The 24091-nt window shown below is 43.8% G+C and overlaps 3 protein-coding genes across 4 annotated transcripts in view; 1 reads left to right on the top strand and 2 right to left on the bottom strand.

Annotated features, from left to right (window-relative positions):
* LOC115233010 (zinc finger protein chinmo) overlaps positions 1–6395 on the bottom strand; it is a 41736-nt gene extending 35341 nt beyond the window's left edge. Inside the window, exon 1 of the mRNA XM_029803219.1 lies at positions 6260–6395. Coding sequence (XP_029659079.1) covers positions 6260–6335 — 76 coding nt within the window. The 5' untranslated portion in view covers positions 6336–6395. The remainder of the gene's footprint in view (positions 1–6259) is intronic.
* A 10241-nt stretch (positions 6396–16636) lies between these two features.
* On the bottom strand, positions 16637–18249 carry LOC115233007 (cytochrome b-c1 complex subunit Rieske, mitochondrial). Of its 2 annotated transcripts, none has more exons than XM_029803214.1 (4): positions 17928–18249; positions 17490–17642; positions 17223–17400; positions 16637–17120 (listed from the first exon to the last, which is right to left on the bottom strand). In XM_029803214.1, exons 1-4 carry the CDS (start codon positions 18133–18135, stop codon positions 16832–16834), a joined length of 828 nt encoding a protein of 275 aa, XP_029659074.1. In that variant the 5' UTR covers positions 18136–18249; the 3' UTR covers positions 16637–16831. The 2 variants fall into 2 exon arrangements, with proteins under 2 accessions (XP_029659074.1, XP_029659075.1); XM_029803215.1 differs by having other exon boundaries at positions 18042–18248.
* Positions 18250–18510: 261 nt separating this feature from the next.
* Positions 18511–20593, top strand: LOC115233008 (coiled-coil domain-containing protein 43). The gene is made up of 3 exons (XM_029803216.1): positions 18511–18937; positions 19356–19744; positions 19853–20593. Exons 1-3 carry the CDS (start codon positions 18737–18739, stop codon positions 19923–19925), a joined length of 663 nt encoding a protein of 220 aa, XP_029659076.1. The 5' UTR covers positions 18511–18736; the 3' UTR covers positions 19926–20593.
* Positions 20594–24091: the final 3498 nt, after the last annotated feature.

Below are 24091 nucleotides of genomic sequence, written 5' to 3' on the forward strand. Positions count from 1 at the left end.
GTGTATGTCCACACTGCGCGCGTGTAGTATCACCGAAAGAAATATCCGATCGTGACTCGGCCGAGCTCAATATCACCAAACGTGCCCCGTAAGAGCGCGCGAGAAAGTAGAATTTTCGGCTATTCCGACCGTGAAACGCGCCGGTACGCACGAGCACTGGCTAGACGACTGACTGAGACTATGCGTACTCGCCGGCTGAAATCGAATCACCACCGGCTTGCATCGCGCATTGGCACATGAACGAATCGCGCGTGACTGTCGTCGTTTGCGGTGCCGATGGGCCTGGGTCCGCGGGCGGGAGGGTCCGCCGCGGGAGCCGAAAAATCGCGCGGGCGCGAGCGAGAGGGAACGAGGAGGTAGCGCGGCACCGCGAGACGGCAGGGGGGGAAGGAAGCGGACCGCTCGAGAGGGAGATAGGGTGAGCGGAGGGACGGGGGAGGGCGAGGATTGAGGGACCGCCGTCATCGTCGCTAGTGTATCGCCGAGAAAGAACGTGAATATGGGTCATCGGTGGCGATGCAAATGCGGTTACGCGGAACATCGTGCGTGTGTGCGCGTGTGCGCGCGTATGTGTGGGGCGGGGGGGGGGGGGAGAATTTCGGCGTTCCCGGCACTCGGTGGTGGCGGTAATTCGGAATCACCGGGAGAAGGGGACCCGGGTGGGTGGCCGGGGGCAGGGGATCGACGATTCGGCGGCTTCTCTTTCTTCGGAGGGGTAGGGATCGGCGGGGCGATTGCTTGAGGCTAGAAGTTTCGGCTCCGCAACGCTTCCCTCTCCTATGTTGTTTTTTTTTTCGCCTCTCCGGACTGGAGAACTCTTTCGCTCTCACACGAGCTACGACGTTCTCTCTTGTCCCGTCTCATTTTCGAGTATTATCCCCCCTTACCCTTCTCGTTCACCTAACGCCTCTATGGCTACGCTACACATGGCGATCGCAATGCTTGCGAGTATCATCTGTCTTTATTTAACTTTCAATGATGAATAACAAGGATGAAATGATCCCATGAGCATTACTATCGCCAACTGAAGTGTAGCTTAAGGTATCGCTTATCTAACGTGTATCAGATGCGCATTGCGAGCATGATGCGTTTTGTAAGAAAGCACCGAATCGCGTAATAGAAAAAGAAAATCCTTGAACGTGCAGCGCGGCAACTTTCATAAACATGTAAATGCGCACGTTTGTACATGCCAGGGTTCGACAAAATTCAGTACGTCCATCTTGTCGCGAAATTATCTGTGCTCTGGATAGGCAGGAACAGGCCCGATATATACATCGCGTGCTCGAATTCGGATAAAAAAAAATCAACGGCAACGGTGCGATCGATGCCCATCGCTAGGAACCGCCGCGCGGCACGAAAAGCAAAGACGGAGGGGAATTTAGGCGTTGGAGGCGCCTCGAGTTGCGTTGCCCGGAACCGCGCGAAAGAGAGACAGAGCGATGATACGGGGAGGAAGAGGAAGCGGGGCAGGGAAAGAAGAAGGGAGATGTACGCATCGCGGCGAAGGGGTAGGGATCGCGGGCATTGCGTGGTGGCAAAACGCACGCTGGTCGTTGGAGGGGCCAGGAGGTCCGAGAGGGAGGCTCAAGGTCGCCACGGGGCCGCACGCGCGCACGCAACACACGCGTATTTCGCGTACGCACACGGTATACATATGGCGCTGCACAAAACGGGCGTGTGCACAGACGCGTTGGAAGCGCACGCGCGCGCTGCAGCGTAGATCGCGGGCGTTATGTGTGTGTGCGTGCGCGTGCGTCCGCCAGCGTCGTAATTCGGCGCTCTTATGGCGGCGGTATTATGTCATCGCGTTTGTGCGTCGGAAAAACAGAGCCTCCTCTCTCTCTCTCTCTCTCAATCGGATTTCTCGAAAATATACGGGAAGGGATGTGATATTATCGGTGACTCTTCTGTGTTTTGACTCTATTCCGAGAGCCATTTCATTACAGGAGGACACGCATCGTCGTCTCTGACGCCACGTTTCTCGCTCACGTGCGTGGCATCTGTATACCGGTGTAACAGTTTTCGCAGAGAGATGTAAGAAAAATATCGACACAACATACAGACGAAAATAAACGCGACTTCCTACCTCGCGGAATGAGAAGCCTGAGCTCTTCCGCGATCGCGCAAATTCTAATGTATTCCGATATAGCAATGGCTTATATGCGATCGAGCAATAAGAAGCAATCTCCAGTCTTCGCGATTTTGCGGAAGGAAAAATTGGCCGACTCAACAAAATAAAAAAGTAAGGAGGGAGAGAGCGAGAGAGAGAGAGAGAGAGAGCGATGCGGTCTTTGAGGAACATCGTTCGCCTTCATCATGGGGTGGTATGGAGGTGGCTGAATATGGGCGACGGTATTGCCTGGCGAGGGCGAGCAACGGCGAGTATATGGAAAAGGATGGCCGTCGAGATGTCGAGTTAACGCAAACGAGGGGGGAGCAGAGGGGGAGAGAGGGAGGGAAACCACCTATATGAAAAGCGCGGGGCGTCGTGGCTCGACGAGAAAAACAGGAACGGCGCCTGGCACGGCGATGTCATTTTTCGTAAGGCACCTTTTAACAATAAGCGCGATCGTTGTCTGTTGCGTTGATACCAGGAGAGAATGCCGTCGTCGAAGGAAACCATATTAATGCATTACGACGAATAACGGGCTTAAATTCGATTCGATAGATCGTTCATAACCAGTAACGCTTTTGATATGCTCAATACTCTTTAAGAACGCGTTAACGCTTTTATAGGAAATACCGCCGTTATTGTAAACAAATTAAAGTATGTAGGGAAAAAAAACTAGCGATAATGTAATTATAAAGATTAGACGAGAGCTTCTAATTTTAATTACTGCGGAATAATTACGCTTGGAACATTAAATTGCAACAATATTATTGCACGTGCGCTTTCATTAAGCTCGCTTATCTGCTTAATCAACCGAAATTGATGATAAACATGGCTCACATATCGAGGAATGTAAATAAGAGGAAGACATTTCGCGCGCAATCTAAAAATGACTCGAAAACGACAAAAGTGAAATTATGGAAAATACGATCTTCGCGAAGGGACTCTGCTTCGAGAAAATAGTCTTGATTCGTGTCTCCTAGGATCAACATAATATCCTGCCTCCGAGCAAAGAGACGGACTAGGAAAAAGGGAGTGGTATCTGCATGAATCCCGACAATAATTATCCAAAGGGTAGATCCAAAGGGTTAGTTGTACTGATGAAAATGCCAAGATGAGAGGCGTGAATATGTTTGACAACGATAACGAAACGTTCACGATTCGGGGAAAAGGAGGGAAGAGAAAGAGAGAGATATGTGTATTTTCTGTTCCAAGAGCAAATGATAGCTCGCGCGCGCGGATTATCAAGACAATCCACTTTCATTTCATTTCATTTCATTACGTATTTCTAAAGTAAAGAGAGCACGTTGAAAGAATTGTCGAATTGCTGCGTTCGTTATTGTAAGAAAACAAAAATAATAAATCTTGTACTTTTTTCCATTATTATTCATTTCTGAAATATTTAAATTTCTAACGCTATTGAGGAAATTAGAAATGCATTTGTACGAAAGATCACGAGTTCTCGAAATCTATGTGTGTATGTGTATGTATAAAGTAGATAGATAATAATGTCACATCGCTAATCTGAGCCGATGCGTGGCGGAAGCTAATTTGGAGGTCAATGTCTCCGAGACTAGTTTCAGATAACAGGTTGCCGACGCACAATGAAATACGTTTTAAAACGTACGAAAGACCCGACTGCAGAAGGGAAAAAGCTTATCCGTGCGCTTTCACCGATGAAAGTAAAGCGACGCGATATTTTTCTCAAATCGTCGCCATTGTGAATCTATTTCAATCAAGCGCGATGATGTAAGCGCGTTTTTGCCAGTCACGAATAATCGAGGATCGGACGATAGTGTTGACGGAGTCTCCAGGGACAATCTGCGTGCAGTTTTGCAATTTCTTATCTCCTGAAACGTTCTTTTGCGCCATGAATCTTCGCGCTAAAAGTCCATTACATTAGATATTCGGACATTCCGGTTTATTCGCGAATAATCGAACGAAATCGCGGTGTTCGATGAAAGACAAAAGAGAAAAGAAACAAGGCCTCACCGTAATTAGATTCTCATAAATCCTTGGTGTAACATATGTCCAAGGATGTTCTCTTCGCGATAATCATAATCGCGGTATTGTCCTTCGAGACGAGAAATCGCACATCGAAACGATCACCGTGACTCACTCGCGGTGCGGCTGACAGATAGAACGGAGGAGTGCAACAACCGCAATTACTCTGGTTACGACAATCAACGCGAAGTTCACGCCGCGGATGTGCAATCATCAATGTCAATCATCTCGGGGGACAATATTGCCCTTCGTCACTTTGAAGTGATACGGAGCGCGAGTGCGTGAATGACGCCGAAAAACGCCCAGCGCGAAGCACGATCTGAATTGGACTGTTCTATGGGTTATGCCCGGCTCGTTCGACTTCCCCTCTCTCACTCTTTCTTTCGCGGGTTCCTTCCTCCTCCTCTGCCGCTCCGGCGGCCCTACGTTTTGGGCCGACACTTAATAGTGTGCCCCTACTAGCGGACTTTGTCGTCACGAGCGAGCGACCGCGGTGTCCGCCTCCGATGCACAACGTTTCTCGATCCGGAGGTAAAAACGAGCTTCCGAATAGCGACCCGTTCTTTTCTCGGGATCTTCGTCGTTTATTAACTAAATATACGCAGCGCTTTCCGATCGATCGTTACGCTTGTAACGATCGATCGAGTTAGAGCGGAATGACAACAAACTCGAAGAATTGAACGAACAAATTCGAAGAATTTACATTCCAATCTTTTTCCACAAAGAATCGCGTTCTAATGTGTACATATACACAATACACATTTCAATATCAAGACAGCTTTATTCGATAAGATTCGAGCATTGAGCGGAGCAAACGATCTCGAAAATTGCCGCGGAAGTCGCATTGGCTTTTTCGTATCCGGAGCGATGAAGGAGTAGTTTTTCTGACCGCTGTAAAGCGAATGCGCGACCCAATAAATTTCCCGAATGGCGGTCGTTAGCGGGAGGGAGGTTCCGCCCCACGGGAGCCGAGAATCCGGCGGGAACGTTGCGTTTTTTTCGAAGCCGCAGAGCGACATCGGGGAGGGAAATTAGGTGGAAGAGAGAGATGTAACGTGTACGATCCCTTTTATGACGGCGCGAAATAAGCGGCGACTTCCGTGTCAAAGTACCGCTACGAGCGCATGATGCACGTACGTGCACGTGATGTCACTGCACGTGCACGTACTTCGCGGAGATCGAAACAAAGGAAGCGTAAAATCACGGTATATGCACGTAATAATGGCCGGCGCGAAAGGATTAGCGTAACCGTAATCTCGAGGTCAAATCGGAATTGTTACTAATTAATCTAATTTTATACCGTTGATGCTATACAGAGCATCAACGATATAAAATTAGATTAATTAGTCTCTAAAATTGTATATTGTTTAATTGGAGTAAGTTCTAAAATAGAGCTTGCGTATAAAATATGAACTATATATATTTTCGTATCACACATACGAGAAATAAATATAGACATTGGAATTATATAGTTTATACAGCGATTATATCATTGTTTTGACGTCATCGAATATAAAGTGATCATTATGCAAAGTGGTCACATACATCAAATTTCATACAAGTTTAACATCAATTACTGACAAAGTTATAGCTGTTTTATCAACTCTATACGATAAATTGTGTAAATTGTCAAATAAAAATATTTAGGTTCTACTTTTGAACAGAATTTTTTATTTCCTAAAAGTGTCACAAAAAATAAAATAAATATGAAATCAGCAGAGCAAGAAAAACATATTCCGAGTTCAAAACATTGCGGTTTTCTTTTTCACTGACGCGTTAAAACGGGACCATCTCGATAGTTCCGTCAGTCGTAAGATGCTATTCCGAAATTCACTATTTCACATCACGTGATATATGTAATCGCTTTCGCGGGCAAACCTTACGTCTCTCTTCCTCCTTCTCCCTCGCAGCGCAACCGCGAGCTTCAAGTTCGAAACCGACCCCTCGCATCTCTCGCCCTTCCTGCGCATCCTTCGATCCCCGAGAATCTCCGTGATCAAAACAAACAAGCTCCCGAATTAGGAGAATCGGCATCGTGATGTCGATGCCGATATCGATAGCGTGACAGATGGAAAACGGGCACGGCACAGCAACGACAACAACAATAACAACAACATCAACAACAACTCGCCGTGTCGGTCGTACCTGGCGGATGAAGCCACCATGGATTGACCAGGGATGGTCGTTGGTTGCTGGGGCCCTCGCCAACAGGGGCATACATCCTCCTCCGACTACGTCACGCCCGTCACTGCCGCCCCGGTGCGCGGCTGCACCCCCGACTGCCTTCGCAAGCCCGTGACCGACCGCCACCCCTCCGACCGCGAGATTCCAGTCTCCCTTCCTCGACGCGCGTACGCAAGAGGGTTGCAAGGTTACCATCAGCGAACTCTCTCTTCCTCCGCACCCTCCTCGCGCTATCGTATCGCCGTCCTTCCTGCCGTCCCTCCGGAGTCGACCTCCCTCGCGGCCAAACCAACCCTCCCCCCCCTCCGTCAACGACGACTCTGTTACCCCTCCAGGAGCCGAGAACTCACGGAGCATCACCGCCGCCCCCGCGCGTTCTCCCTTTCCTACGCAGCCACGGCCATCACTTTCGCTGGAAAGTCCTCGGGGGCCGTTAGAGTGCCAGGGCTGACGCTGCAAGGGGCGGTGCGCGGCTACGGTGAATCTCCCTTCCCCTTATTCCGCTATTTTTTTCTTCTTTTTTTTTACTTTCTCTTTCGTTCGCGGGAGTAGAGAGATTCTTTCGCGCAAATCGATAAGATAATTTAACTACCGACTACCGGATAACGAAGAACTGAAGCACCGGACGCAGCGGCGCCGCCGGAGAAATCGACAAAATAAGCTCGTTGCTACGTCTAGAACGCGATAGAAATCGCAAGGAAGTATAGAACGCTGAATTCGCAAATAATCTGTTCACTGTTAACAAAGCAGGGCAAATAAACAGTCATATGTTCGCGGAAAAACTTAAAAAATTGATTTAAGCGCATGAAGAAATTAGGAAATTAGCGATTTAATTAGTATGTATAAAATATCGCTATTATTTTAATCGATATAGATATAGATTATAGATATTAGACGATTTAAGGCATAATTCCAATTGCAAGTATAAATTTCACTTAAGAAGCGTGAAAATCTAAATTACGGAGATAGTTTTCTCATTAATCACTCAACTATGCATTACATAAAATATGATAATTTGGAATTATCTTCTTACAGTCCAAACATGAATTTTCATAAACACGCGCGCGCGCGCGATGGTTTTGGCTGAATTAAATATTTATGCACGGTGGTGGTTACCGCCGACCGTCCTTAACAACGGAGAGCTGTGCACCTGCATTCGAAATTAACGTACACGAGCTAAGCTTTACGAAATCTTTCTGATACCCTTGAGAGAAGAGCATATCTCAGTAGCAACGCTCTAAATCATTAAGATTGGAGGTCGGTGTGTATATGGCGGCACTTGTCCCCTGCATAAAATTTGTTAGTCAGATTAGGCAGGTGAATCTGAATGCGTCCTCTCCTTCTCTCTCGAACGCGAAGATGCCGCCAATTTCGGGATCGATATAAGAGACTCGCTGCTACATTGTGCAACGCGCTAACCTTCGTCGACGATATGAAAGGCAAAGCCATTTTATTGTATTAAATATAATATTTTTCACTACGTATATAATTAACGTATAATGTTTATATATGAATAATAAACTCATTATTTAACTGTGTAGTTTAATTATATGTATATTATGTGCATTAATTATAATGCTAAAAATGATAAAAACAAAAATACGCAATTTTGGTAAAAAAAACATTGTCAAGTTTCAATTTAATTTCAATTCAACATTCTAATGTAAGAAGAAAAATATACGTAACATTTGCGCGACGATAGGTTTATCGAAATAAATTTAAAGAAAAAGTGTCGTATGAAAACCCAGCTGGTGCCGGGTAAATATTTTCTCGCAAGCTATACTCTAAAAAATCTCGATCACCGATAAGATTCCTGCCGAAATAGAAACTTTCGGAAACGGCGTTCATGCTCCGCGGCTCCATAAATAATCGACACGTTCCTGGAGCAACCTGGGATGGAAGGGAGAACAACCTTGCAAGCTTCGTCGTGCGTGCGTAGCTTCGGTAATGGTGGTGGGGTTTGAATTTTTGGAGGTAGAATGGCCGAGAAAGCACGAAGAGGGTTGAAGCGAGCGATGAAAAGAGCGAGCGAGAGGGTGAAAACATCCCTGCGCAAGAGGAGAAGCGCGGAATGGCGGCAGCAGGAAACGAGAGGAGGAGAAGATGGAGGAGGACGATGAGGGGGAGGAAAAGGAGGAAAGGGCGATCGAGGGGAAAAGCCGAGCAACCTGCACCCGGCAACAGCCCCCGACCTCGGAAGAACTACTAATCATTAACCTCCTTTCACCCTCCCCGAATGCTGCCGTTCCGACTCGACCACCTTCGCTTCACTTTCACCTGCGCCTCTCACTCTCGTCCGCCACCCTCTCCCACCTCATCCCTTCGGCCCGCCCTCTTCACTCTCACTCGTCCTTTCTCCCTTGCTACCTTTCCCTTTCTTCCCGATCTCACCCTCCAACCCCTCTTCTCTCTGCTTCTCCTCTCATCTCCCTCTTCTCTTATCCTCTCCTCTCCTCTCCTCCACCCACGTTGCGCCGTGGTGTGTTTACGATTACGATTACTCGCACTCTCGCTTTTCGCCGCTCTCCCTTCGCGGTCTCGCCTTCGATTTCCGCCCCCGTCCTATCGACCTCCAAACCTTGTCGCTACTTTCGGTCTACCTAACGCACGCGGGATGCGACGCCCAACGTCACGATGCTTAAAGTCGAGGATCTCTTTTTGGCCAACGATGATGATGCACGGCCGCGGAAGAAAGGGTACGGTCGTTTATTTGCGGTGCTATTATTTCTTTCAGGGGTATCGCGCTCGACGTTGCGTAATACCGAGGGTAAGATATCCACGACGGCCGCACTTTTCCTCATTGTAAAGCAGGGTTCGATCTTTGTTGTCAGAGACGTAAATGTGACAAGAAATAGAAATTTCAAAAACACGGTCTTAATTTTATCCGAAATACGATGAATAATTCACTCTCTCGTATTTTATTTTGATATAAAAATGTAAAACTATTGTGGCCAATATTTTATAATATATAATAAACGGAAGCGAATCGTCGAAAGTATTTTTCCGAAAAACTTTGTCACGAATTATCGTCGTTCTTTTGGTAAACTTAAAAAAAGAAATACACATCGTAATCTATTCCTAATTTAACCCTTCCTAATCACATACGTAGAACGCGAGAAAGGTGCGCTTTCTCAGCGACAATCGTCGATGTAAATAATTCAGTAGCTGGTCGAAAGGGGCGACTGATATTCACGCAGGTATCTCTATGGGCAATCGATGTCGCGGCAAGTTCGATGTCGAAAGTACGAGCCGGGCGTACATACCAAATTACATCATTTTCTAGGACTACGTGGCAATTGGCCTTTATCCGACATCGTATCTTGATTTATGCGCCAAGTTCCTAGACGATAGGATCGCGCGCGCGGCAAGGGTGGCAATATGGCGTACGGGAAACGCACGGTAGACGAAAACGGCGCGAACCGAGTATGTGTATATGTGTATAGAATTTAAGAAATTATCATCGGGACATACGTTTATCGAAACGTAGCGAGAGAATACGTGAAAATCATTAATTAACTCGTACGAGTAAATTTAATTGCTCATGAACCCCCGACCTTTCACGGATAACGCTGTTTATATCGATTCATTGACGCAAAAAGGAGATTCTCTGATATATTCTCTTTTATTTTCTTTCTATAAATACAAGAGAAATACCTAATCTTTTATAAAACGTATAAAGAATTTCAAGATAACGCTCCATATCGAATATGGTCGAGTTGCAACGCGGCATAACTAAAAATGCACCGTGCTTAGTTCGATTCTTTTCGATTATATCCATCAATCTGATTTTTTGCGGTACTCTTGAATTTCATAAAAATTGATAACGTTCAAATATGGATCGCCTGCGCGATCCTCATAAATCGTGCGCGGCTCACCAAGTACACGGCGACGCGCCCGCGTGCGAAGGTCGGAGTTAGTAGCAGAAGGGTGGCAGCCCAAAACGCGTAAAGAGGGGGATTGCGGGGGGGATGAGGAGGGGCAAGATGCAACGCACATCTATTGATTCTCCTCCAGCGTGAAGGCCCGCGTGTGGTGCGCCGGGGTTCCGTTCTCTCTCTGCCTCTCTCTTTCTCTCGTTGCGGCACACGCAATTTCACGTGCGCGCACGCACATACGCGCGCGCGCAAGAGAGAGCGAGTGCGCTCTCGATGGATGCAGGGCACAAAGCAGCACAGAGAGACTCTCGTCCTGCGCTGTCGGAGGTGAGCAATAGAGAAAGGAAAAGAGGGAGAGAGAGAGAGAGAAGGCGAAAAAGGGAACTGGATCCTGCGAGAGGAGACAGCAGCTCCCTTCTTCTATGCGCGCGCGCGCGCTTTCACGCCGCACTCTCGGCCGCGTTTTCTCGCTCGCTGACGCATAAGAATTAGAATGCCGGGGCTTGACGGCATTTGCATCGCAACTCGCGTCCGCTCGCAGCCTTTGCACTTGCAACTTTCTTGGAGATACTCACTGCCGGGGTTGAGTAACGATCGTCTTTGCGAACAACGGGTACAGTCCCGGCCAGAACAAGGTTGCAAAGGGGCAAACCGAAAAGGGCGACGAAAGAGATCTCCGAAGGAGAAACACATCGAGGACGCAATTGATCGATGGGGGAAAAATGTTACATTATTGTGAATGCGGCACGCGTCGGCACTTTCGTCACATCTCTCTTCTTCACGCGATAATATAATTAATTACGATATAATATAATTAATTACAATATATAATTTCACGTGTTCGCGCTCTTTCCGCTCATTTTTCCGTAATATTTCGAAATAAATACGTATATGTAAATATATTTTACGCGAGACGAGATGTGTCCTCCATGAACTCGAAGTGAGCCAATATCGATACGATGTAAACAGATTTTAATTCTCTTTATCACCGACATTGTTCCTCGTTCTATCATGTAGAAACTTTACGATCCTAATTATAACGTGTCAAAGCTGATCAAGGTCTAGATTGATCGAAGCCTGACTGACTGTTTCACGCGCGATATCGAACGAGCAACAATGTCATTGTTATTTACATAATTTGTTATATGTTACTTACATAATGTGATTTACATAATTTATGTAAATTGGAAAAGAGAGATCAGCAGCCGCGAGGATTTGCTGCTAACAATAAGAGAACGACGACGCGGTGGTTGCTCTTGCTAGAACCGTTACCGGGATGCAAAGTACGAATCGAGTATACGGAAATCGTCGGAATGACCCCGACGTGCAGATATACAAACACATGCCGATGTGTGCTTGTGCCGATATCTGTGTTACCAAACAAGGGACGAGCATACGAAATATAATGATATAATTCACGAAACTTATTGAACGATTATTATCGACCGGGACATTATGTACTGTATTTGAAACATGCGATATATAATCGATTCGAACAATTGTTACTCTGGAATGTCCAAGCTTTTACAATTAACTGGACGTATAAATTTTTAAAATACGATTTTCGATACAAAAAAATTTTGCAACGATTTTATTTGAAAACACGCGCCTAAAAAATGTTATACGTTTTATACATAATGACATGGGATAAATAAAATTATCGACGAAACTGTACAAACTAATAATAAACTATTACGAAAGAAAACGAAGAAAACGAGAAGGGAAACAATGTTCTGTCATCAAATGTACTTGCCGCTTTCGCGATTGTTATTGCCATCGACGCAGCGACGACTGTGTATCAGCTCTCGGAACACGTATGAAATTCCACGAAGAAGAATGCGATATCAACACCGCGGGACAGTATAAGCGAGCTTCTCTGGCCTTGCAAAAAAAAAAAGGCATTCACCGGAATGAACTGAAAAGTTTATTTCAACGCCGTGAAAACTTGCAAAAACTGGAGCAACCGCCTGGCGTGCGCGGAGGATGTCCCGTTAAATTAAATTAGAAATGAAAGATACGTGTGTGCAAGAGCAGAAAACTTATTACGTACAAATGCGAGAAATATTCGCGCCTGAGAGAAATGCATGTAAAACGCTCTCATTTCACGAGCGGGATATTTAAAAAATAAATGCGACCTTACATGTCAATATTAAAGACGGTAAATTTTGTAAAAAATTATATAATTTAGCAACGCGTGTCTAAAGGTCTATTTCGCAAGTCTGTACCTTTCGAATTGTTATTCTGTATCTGTCAAAAGCTCGTAAATACACGCTTCAACAATTCGCAATTGCCCGAATACTTGAAATTACGCGAAAGAAACGGTTCTTCTCATCGCGCAGAAATTCCGCTTTCTCTGTTTGATAGAAAAAAAAAAAACTGATCGCTTTCACTAAATTTCGGTAAACAATACCGGGAGAGAGAAAACTCGCAAAACGATATATTAATACGTACTCACCGGCAATCGGGACGCACTTCCTCGTGTTCCTGCTACTTGTCCTCGCGATGACGATTCTCACTTTTCAACCCTTTCGAGGAAGCGGCGAGGCTCGCTGATGGCGCGCGGCGACCGGGCAATACATCGTCGACGATGCGTCGTCGTCGGCGATAGTTCCAAGTGTCAGTTCCGGGTGAAGAGAGACGATAGAGAAGAGAGACGGAGAGTGGGAGAGTCAGCTGGTCGGCGAGGGGGTTAAGGCGCGCGCGTATGTAATATGTTAACTCGCCGCGAGAAATGGAGAGAAAGAGATAGATAGTGAGACGCCGCGGTCGCGCATCAGCCGGTAAAACACGCGGCGACGATTAAACACGGCCGAGTATTATACGAGTACTAATCACGCTACGCGGGGATCTCTCTCGTCCGTACGCTGCCAGCAGCGACGAAAGGGCGATTGAAGAGAACCGGCAGCGATCGCCCGGCGATTGCGAGATGACGATTGTCGGTCGCTCGTGGCCCCTCGTAGAAAATTTCGGCGATCGCTGGCGCCTCCTCGCGGAAGCGACGACATCTCCGCAACCCCTGCCAGTGAACCAACGAGTTGCGCTGCGATTGCCGGTAACTGCGACGTAAGGAGAGGAGGGGGGAAGGCGAGTGCGTAGGATTCAAGCAGAGCTTCCAAAACAGGGATGAATCTAGTAAATCCCGTGCCTGCGATCGAGGATCGCGCAATGTCATCGTCCAATCTTCCAAAAAATTGTGCGTTTATATCGTAAATATTTCGTATTCTGTGTGCGAACTGTAAGAGAGATGTAAATCAAGTTAGTTGGATTGATATAAAAAAGTAAACACCTTGAACAATTCGCGTTTGCCCGAATGCTTCAAGTAGACATGTTAAAAGATATTTATATGTAGGTAAAAATAAATGATGCGTTGCACAAATGTTTATACTTAACATTTATTCTAAATTCGATACAGCGGTCTCGCTATACCCATGATAGGAAAAGAGGGAGAGAGAGAGAGAGAAGGCGAAAAAGGGAACTGGATCCTGCGAGAGGAGACAGCAGCTCCCTTCTTCTATGCGCGCGCGCGCGCTTTCACGCCGCACTCTCGGCCGCGTTTTCTCGCTCGCTGACGCATAAGAATTAGAATGCCGGGGCTTGACGGCATTTGCATCGCAACTCGCGTCCGCTCGCAGCCTTTGCACTTGCAACTTTCTTGGAGATACTCACTGCCGGGGTTGAGTAACGATCGTCTTTGCGAACAACGGGTACAGTCCCGGCCAGAACAAGGTTGCAAAGGGGCAAACCGAAAAGGGCGACGAAAGAGATCTCCGAAGGAGAAACACATCGAGGACGCAATTGATCGATGGGGGAAAAATGTTACATTATTGTGAATGCGGCACGCGTCGGCACTTTCGTCACATCTCTCTTCTTCACGCGATAATATAATTAATTACGATATAATATAATTAATTACAATATATAATTTCACGTGTTCGCGCTCTTTCCGCTCATTTTTCCGTAATATTTCGAAATAAATACGTATATGTAAATATATTTTACGCGAGACGAGATGTGTCCTCCATGAACTCGAAGTGAGCCAATATCGATACGATGTAAACAGATTTTAATTCTCTTTATCACCGACATTGTTCCTCGTTCTATCATGTAGAAACTTTACGATCCTAATTATAACGTGTCAAAGCTGATCAAGGTCTAGATTGATCGAAGCCTGACTGACTGTTTCACGCGCGATATCGAACGAGCAACAATGTCATTGTTATTTACATAATTTGTTATATGTTACTTACATAATGTGATTTACATAATTTATGTAAATTGGAAAAGAGAGATCAGCAGCCGCGAGGATTTGCTGCTAACAATAAGAGAACGACGACGCGGTGGTTGCTCTTGCTAGAACCGTTACCGGGATGCAAAGTACGAATCGAGTATACGGAAATCGTCGGAATGACCCCGACGTGCAGATATACAAACACATGCCGATGTGTGCTTGTGCCGATATCTGTGTTACCAAACAAGGGACGAGCATACGAAATATAATGATATAATTCACGAAACTTATTGAACGATTATTATCGACCGGGACATTATGTACTGTATTTGAAACATGCGATATATAATCGATTCGAACAATTGTTACTCTGGAATGTCCAAGCTTTTACAATTAACTGGACGTATAAATTTTTAAAATACGATTTTCGATACAAAAAAATTTTGCAACGATTTTATTTGAAAACACGCGCCTAAAAAATGTTATACGTTTTATACATAATGACATGGGATAAATAAAATTATCGACGAAACTGTACAAACTAATAATAAACTATTACGAAAGAAAACGAAGAAAACGAGAAGGGAAACAATGTTCTGTCATCAAATGTACTTGCCGCTTTCGCGATTGTTATTGCCATCGACGCAGCGACGACTGTGTATCAGCTCTCGGAACACGTATGAAATTCCACGAAGAAGAATGCGATATCAACACCGCGGGACAGTATAAGCGAGCTTCTCTGGCCTTGCAAAAAAAAAAAGGCATTCACCGGAATGAACTGAAAAGTTTATTTCAACGCCGTGAAAACTTGCAAAAACTGGAGCAACCGCCTGGCGTGCGCGGAGGATGTCCCGTTAAATTAAATTAGAAATGAAAGATACGTGTGTGCAAGAGCAGAAAACTTATTACGTACAAATGCGAGAAATATTCGCGCCTGAGAGAAATGCATGTAAAACGCTCTCATTTCACGAGCGGGATATTTAAAAAATAAATGCGACCTTACATGTCAATATTAAAGACGGTAAATTTTGTAAAAAATTATATAATTTAGCAACGCGTGTCTAAAGGTCTATTTCGCAAGTCTGTACCTTTCGAATTGTTATTCTGTATCTGTCAAAAGCTCGTAAATACACGCTTCAACAATTCGCAATTGCCCGAATACTTGAAATTACGCGAAAGAAACGGTTCTTCTCATCGCGCAGAAATTCCGCTTTCTCTGTTTGATAGAAAAAAAAAAAACTGATCGCTTTCACTAAATTTCGGTAAACAATACCGGGAGAGAGAAAACTCGCAAAACGATATATTAATACGTACTCACCGGCAATCGGGACGCACTTCCTCGTGTTCCTGCTACTTGTCCTCGCGATGACGATTCTCACTTTTCAACCCTTTCGAGGAAGCGGCGAGGCTCGCTGATGGCGCGCGGCGACCGGGCAATACATCGTCGACGATGCGTCGTCGTCGGCGATAGTTCCAAGTGTCAGTTCCGGGTGAAGAGAGACGATAGAGAAGAGAGACGGAGAGTGGGAGAGTCAGCTGGTCGGCGAGGGGGTTAAGGCGCGCGCGTATGTAATATGTTAACTCGCCGCGAGAAATGGAGAGAAAGAGATAGATAGTGAGACGCCGCGGTCGCGCATCAGCCGGTAAAACACGCGGCGACGATTAAACACGGCCGAGTATTATACGAGTACTAATCACGCTACGCGGGGATCTCTCTCGTCCGTACGCTGCCAGCAGCGACGAAAGGGCGATTGAAGAGAACCGGCAGCGATCGCCCGGCGATTGCGAGATGACGATTGTCGGTCGCTCGTGGCCCCTCGTAGAAAATTTCGGCGATCGCTGGCGCCTCCTCGCGGAAGCGACGACATCTCCGCAACCCCTGCCAGTGAACCAACGAGTTGCGCTGCGATTGCCGGTAACTGCGACGTAAGGAGAGGAGGGGGGAAGGCGAGTGCGTAGGATTCAAGCAGAGCTTCCAAAACAGGGATGAATCTAGTAAATCCCGTGCCTGCGATCGAGGATCGCGCAATGTCATCGTCCAATCTTCCAAAAAATTGTGCGTTTATATCGTAAATATTTCGTATTCTGTGTGCGAACTGTAAGAGAGATGTAAATCAAGTTAGTTGGATTGATATAAAAAAGTAAACACCTTGAACAATTCGCGTTTGCCCGAATGCTTCAAGTAGACATGTTAAAAGATATTTATATGTAGGTAAAAATAAATGATGCGTTGCATAAATGTTTATACTTAACATTTATTCTAAATTCGATACAGCGGTCTCGCTATACCCATGATGTAAGGTTTGAACAACACATCTCGAGAAATATACAAAACACGTTTTTCCGATTCTTCCCGCGTTGATAACAGGTATTACACGCGTGTGCATCCATCATAAATAATTTATTTGACTACAGATATCGGAATAGTAATTAACCAACAACGAGTAGACTGCTCTCTGGGAATTCATACGGTGGTACTTCAAGGTTTAGCGGGGCCGGTCCTTTTCTAATTCTACCACTGGCGTCGTAGTGAGAACCGTGGCACGGGCAGTAGTAACCGCCGAAATCTCCCGCGTTTGCGATGGGCACGCATCCCAAGTGCGTGCAAACGCCTATAACGACGAGCCACTTAGGATCCTTCACGCGAGCGCTATCTTCCTCCGGATCGCGGAGAATCGCGACGTCCACCTTAGATTCGGTCGCGATTTCTGAGTCACTTCTGGAAATTTTCGCGAGACGCGCATCGAGAGACGAGATAAACGCGTTTCTTATGCAAATTCGCTAAGTATAATAAAAGATATTCTCATAATATAATACGCACCTATGTCGCACGAACAGAGGCTTTCCGCGCCATTTGAAGACAGCGCTCTTACCCTCGGGAATAGTGTCGAGCTTTATCTCGACTTTTGACATAGCGAGTACATCAGCTGAAGCACTTAACACTCCGACGAGATCCTGTACTATTGTCTTCGCGCCATAGACACACGCTACAGAAGATCCTGGATACGTCAAAATTGGAAATGAATTATGAATTACGTCATTGCTTGAGATTTAAATAAATTGTATCAGATATTCTTTATATACTTGCCAGCTCCTATAATATAAGACACCGCCTTTCGAGATGATGCACTCTCCTTTGACTTTACAAATGGATCTTTTACTTCATCTCTACGATAATCTGTAAAATCTGGCCATTGAATGTCAGTATGCGCCAAACGCCGCTGATGTATTTGCGTGCTAACTGTAACGATACAATACAAATCATGTCATCGCTGTTACACTCCAAGGCTTACAGAAGCTTTATCAGGATCTTCTATAGATATAATAGTACAAGTATTAAAACTATTACGATTTAGTATATCGTTAACAGACTATTTGGGGGTAATTACACATGTAAGCTCAACAGAGAGTAACAATCTGCAAAGTACGTATATTGATTATATAATCGCGAAACGTCTCAATTTCTCGGGAAAGAACGCGGGTTCTCGTAGAATACTCGCAGAAGGGATCTTTGATACGGACGCACCTGCGACCCCCGAGCTTATGCATGTAGGTCCGGTAAGGAGATCCTGATAGAGAGTCTGTCCGAGGGCCCGTTTGATGGTAGATGGAACGGTAACCTTCGGCTTGTGAACTTTACCGGTCGCCGCTACGGGTACTCCTCCATTCGAGACGACCGTCGCCGTCGCTCGCAGAAACGGCGAGATGGTCGTCGACTTGGCGATCACGTTCATTTTTACGGGAATCACACGTAAGAATGAACGAAACGACAGTTTTCACAATCACGAAACGAAACGTTTCTACACTACTACGCCACTAAGCACTAAATTTTCCGAACAGCAACGCCATCACGTCCATTTCTAGAAGCTGGAAATAATTAATACCGACCACTGTGTAATGTCGGTAAAGTCAATCGTGGCTAAATAATTTCAGCTGTGAAAAAATGAATGTGATGGCGCTCGTTGTGCGGGATATTTAATATATAATTATTTTGTCTCTTTGATTTTTGAATTATATTTATTTCCGAGAAATTGTGTCTATTTTCAAAAATTTATTGCGTCTTCTATATTTCAACTAGAAAAAAAAAAAGTTACCTTGAAAACGCCGGTATGGCCGCTCTTAGAGTCTTCTCTCTTTACATATCTAGCAGTGTAACGAGATGATCTTGGCTGAATGATGTCCGCGGCGTCGCGGAGATGACCATCTCAATCGCCGGCGAGTGACGTCTGACGTCGAGTATCAAAATGTGATTGACAATCGCGCGGTTTCGAAGCAGTCGCGACGAGCCTGTACCTCATTCCTTCTTCCATCTCTGAGAGTCGAGTTTGCGGAGAGATGTCCGGCGATAAATCGCGCGAAAGTCCGGGATCAATGGCGGTCGCGGCGAATTCCTTCGACGCCTGGCTCAGCAAGAAGTTGCAGGCCCTCAACACGGACGAGGGTGTCTTCGGTACGTACATCAAGAGCATCCTCGAGAGCGACGAGTCCGAGGACGAGAAGACTGAGGCGCTTGAAAGCATACTCGCGGGCATAACGGTAAGTGGGCATTACTCCCGATGATTTTGAGGTTAAAATGCGCGCGGTCGCATCGTCAGCCGGTCGAAAATAGACGCGAGGTCATCCCGAAAGTACGTGTTTTTGCGTTGCACGCGCACCTCTCCAGCAATCATGATTCACGCGCGCGTATTTCGCCATTAATCTATTTTGCGGAATAATTGTCCTTAGAAAAGTAAACACTCATCAGAGAAAGTAAGAAATTCTAATAAAAATAAAGATTGAAAAGATTGATACACAATACATGATTTTTCAATAAAATTTTATAACTTATTCTATGTAACTTTCAAACTTAATGGCTCTTTCTCTTTTGGATACTTCAAGAAAGTATTGTTGCTTTTATACGCTTACATAAGATTGTGCAATGTCTGTTGCAATATAGAGCTTTGTTTTGTTACAGGAGGATAATATCAGTAAACATGTAGCAGAAATCTTAAGCGCGTGGGCAGAGTGGTTGCCAGCTAAAGATTTAACTACGGCATCTGCACCAACAGAAGATGTCGATGTTAGATTAGCTAAGATGTTGGAATCACAGAGTCTGCCTACAACAACACAGAGGAGCTATACAGAGGAAGAGAGACGAATACGGGAAGCTATACTAGCGCAATATAGTCAAATGTCTGATGAAGATAATAGCGAAGGAGATGGGGAAGAAGAAGGAGCCGGCGGTGGAGATTGTGGAATTGAAAAAAATTTAAATGCAGCCACTATTGTACAACAAGAAAGAGAAAAAAGAGAAAAGGCCAAGCTTGAAAGCCAAAAAAAGAAAGAGAAAGATAAAGAAGACAGGTAAGATAATGATTACAGCATTGATTCTGGTAAACGTGTGCATGTGTCTATTATATATATCATTAAAATTGTAAAATTTAATTTAATATTTTTTAAAATATTTTTCAGAGAAAAACAAAAACAATTGAAAGAAGAAAAAAAAGAGAAAAGAAAAACTCAAAAAGGAGAGAGACGAAGGTAGCATCGAAACAAAAGCAATGCAAAATTTACCTCAAATTACCAAATACATATATGCTGCTGTATTCGTATACATCTATCCTTATTGTCGTGTATGCAACGATCTCTGACAATTATTTAAACCAGTCAACCATCTTATATTTTCATTAAAAGAATATATGTGTGTAGTATCCATGTCGTTAGAAGATGAATTTGTAGACTCAATATGAATGCATCACAAAAGGATATCTTCTACGATATCCTTCATAATGTTGGATCATCCTGTGCCTTCTGTCTAAAACATCGTCCCCTTCCTCGAGAGGTTAGTTACTTATACTCATCCTTTTTTATCCTTTTTAACATAATTTTATAATTTATATTCAGAACTTCTCTCTGTGTGTATAATATTGTTTGCTATTAAAATGTAATAATTATTAAATACTATTAATTTAAAAGCAAAACAATCCATGTTTACTCGACAACAGTTCTGAATATAAATGTAATTTTCATCTCTTGATACGCTTAGCACATTGCGTTTTATTTTATTATACGAATATGTTAAATAAACTATTTAAATCGTCGATGATATTTGATATTGAATACTCTGTAGAATATATATCCAATACTATTCAAGTTCTCAATACTGTATACAATAGGAAATATAAAAATTCTGTAAGGAATATAATAGCGGGGATATTTGCGAGACGTGCTCTCGTTGCGTTTGTGTATATATTTTTTTTTATTAGTATATATTTACACACAAGATGATATACCGAGTCGAAACTGAGTCATCTTGGTATTGCATTAATAATGAAAGACAAACGCAGTAAGATAAAAACAAACAAACAAATGATACAAAAGATGATGATGCTTCAGTATCGTATCATTACATACATATACTATAATGTCAATTATAATAATCATTTATTATTTAGCAATTCTCTCGTTTACTATAGTTAAGTGTGGGCAAAAATTGACGAACTCGCACTTATTACGTTTATAACAAAACATCCGCAGTTGAACGTCAAATTACAAATCACTATGAACCCCGCGCTCCCATTTATCAGAGTAGTTTCTTCTCTACCTCCCTCCCCCCTTCCCTTAGATAATTCTATTTCCGCGCGGATCCGCGTACCGAGATCTCTTCCGCCTGTACGGGTGGAAACGCAGAGCAACTTTCGTCGCGTGCCGGCGTTTAATAAAATCTAAACGATCCTTTGTCACACGATTTCCATCTTGGAATCGTCTCACGCATCGACGAAAGCTTTACGAACGAGATACGCTCTCGTTCGTATGGTCTACCTCGCGCATCTATCATCTAATGAAAACTTACTAATTCGTAAATCTAACGTAAACTCGTAACTCTATGATTGTCCTACTGGAGGATGATCTACGAGGCCGTCGCGACGATGACTTTCCACGATGAACATTCGGGATCCTCTTGTCGGACGCGTTATCCGTCGCGGGAAGAGGAAAAGAGTTACGCACGCACGCACGCATTATACTAATTTAATTCGATAGCGTCTAATCGCGTCGTTAAAACTCGTTAATTAGTTACACACTGACTTAACAGATATACGCCGCGTGGAGCATCCCTTTACTGAAATCGGAGAAAATGTTTTATCTCTCTCTCTCACATAACTCTTTCTTTCTATCATATTCAAGCGAAATGTGTGTATACGTTCGGAGCACGTTCGTTACATCCTGGACTAGAAAAAGCGATTGCCTCTCTTTTCCGTCCGCGCCATGTGGATAAATCATCCCGAAATACGACAATACGAGTATACCTTTGCAAATAATGAATTGATGACCAGATGCAAAGTGAAGTAACTTTTAGTCGACGAACACGAATTTTCGCGGATCGCCTCCGATTCGCTGTTTCTCGGATGATATTGACACATGCTTATGCTTTGTCTTTTTCGTTTCTTTTTCATTTTTTTTTTTTTTTTTTTTTTAATTTTTTTTTTTTTAATTTGTTTTCGCTAAAGTCGGTTAACTTCAATTGCAGCTTATATTGACTTTTTGTCTCTTCCGGGAGACGAAGATTTGGTTGTGTCCAAGTTGACCGACACTCTACAAAACATAAAAACATTAGCGCGTTTTTTACTACACGAACATACTTCTCTTATGTTTCTTTAGACGCGACACATGCGTGCCGAGTATGTGGGTCAGTACGTGTGATGATACATATTACGCAGGTTACACAACGTCTCTTTTATACACATACATATAATTTGATCCCGCTGTATACAATAGTGAACACAACTAAAAACTTAAGACTGTACAATCGAACAGTGTTTTGGGGGGAGACTCCGTAGATTTTTTTTAATATTTTTTGCTCTAATCTGATTTCGCTAAAGTCGGTTAACTTCAATTGCAGCTTATATTGACTTTTTGTCTCTTCCGGGAGACGAAGATTTGGTTGTGTCCAAGTTGACCGACACTCTACAAAACATAAAAACATTAGCGCGTTTTTTACTACACGAACATACTTCTCTTATGTTTCTTTAGACGCGACATATGCGTGCCGAGTATGTGGGTCAGTACGTGTGATGATACATATTACGCAGGTTACACAACGTCTCTTTTATACACATACATATAATTTGATCCCGCTGTATACAATAGTGAACACAACTAAAAACTTAAGACTGTACAATTGAACAGTGTTTTGGGGGGAGACTCCGTAGATGACAAATTCGCGTGTGTTTTCTTCGGTCGCGTCTAATTATATTCTTTATGTATTCTAGACTTAACTTGTTTCGCTTTTGTATGATTTTTTTTTCTTCACGTGCAATGGTATATATTTATATAATAGATATATGCATAATCGCGTATGTGTCACACTCTCTCTCCCTCTCGGATGTTCGCTCCTGTTAATTCCGGAGACGAGTCTCCAACGTAGACACGCACGCACGTATCGTCGTCGTATCTTTATTTTATACCCAATTTGATACACATCTCGTACTCTATAGAAATTGTCGCCTTCATAGACGCTCGTCAATTCTTTCTTTCCTTCTTTTTCTTTTTGCCTGGAGTAATCGAACGAAGTGCTCGCCCGAGATTTCATGATGATCGATGCGCTCACTCGAGAGCGACTACTACGAACCCGCACACAAATCGTGAGAATCATGTGTGTAATACGTAATATTATATATAATATATATGTATATATGCGCTATATATATATACTACTTCGTCAGTCGTTCGTTCGGGCAGATTCGCCATACGAATATTTATATATGTAATTCTTAATGTAATCTCCGCTCGTCTTTATTGGCCATTCGCCGATGATGTCGCGCGATACCACTATGATTGGTACGATATTAGTTGTCCTAAAGTTCTCGGGCTAAATGGACTTTGCGTGACAAGCCCGATTTATTCGTTTCGATTTATTAGCGTGAGACGTTCGAAAACTTACCGCGAATCAAACGTTTCATAAAAGGAACTGAACGAGTTCGCTAAAATGAAATGAAGATGAAGCGGTATCGATTTGCGAAACGAATTATTAGGAACAATTTCGATTTCCGTTTGTTAGCAATATAAAATAATGATTCGTTTCAGTCTCTTGCACGTGATCGTAATTTACGAATATCGATGCATTCATGTATCTTTGCTTTTATATATACAACCATTTTTGGCCGTAGTAATATATAAAACACGTGACAATTTAACAGGATTTTCAACGCTATCATACGATACAATGAAACCTTTAAGTCTTAATCGAGAGAAGCATAAAAAAACGGAAAATAAATCATTCCGAGATGAAAGCTTAAAAGCAGCAAACGGTGGAGTGACGCGTCTCACGTTTTTAATCATAACGATATCATTATTACGAGTTTGAGAATCTTGCATTCACTTTACGAAACTTTAGAATGGGTACGGGCACATCGAACAATTACCATGTCTAAAAGTAGCCTAATGTTATGATATATTCTATACAATATAATTTTTCGTCAAATCCTCTGCATATCGCGAAACATTCGTGATTTCGAAATGGCGCGTCAAATCACAAATCGCTAATCAATGCCAGAAAGCTACGGGTAATATGTAAATAAGTAGTAAAGCGCGAAGGCGGCGGAGAGGCGTCGTCTCGCGGGATGCGTTAATCGATTTAATAGATTCCGATGTAATAAAGTGCGTGTTACAATATCGTACAGACGATTGATAACAACAGAAGAGAGGTTAAAT

The sequence above is a fragment of the Formica exsecta genome, unplaced genomic scaffold (genome assembly GCF_003651465.1).
Source record: "Formica exsecta isolate Colony F162 unplaced genomic scaffold, ASM365146v1 scaffold155, whole genome shotgun sequence".
NCBI lineage: Eukaryota > Metazoa > Arthropoda > Insecta > Hymenoptera > Formicidae > Formica > Formica exsecta.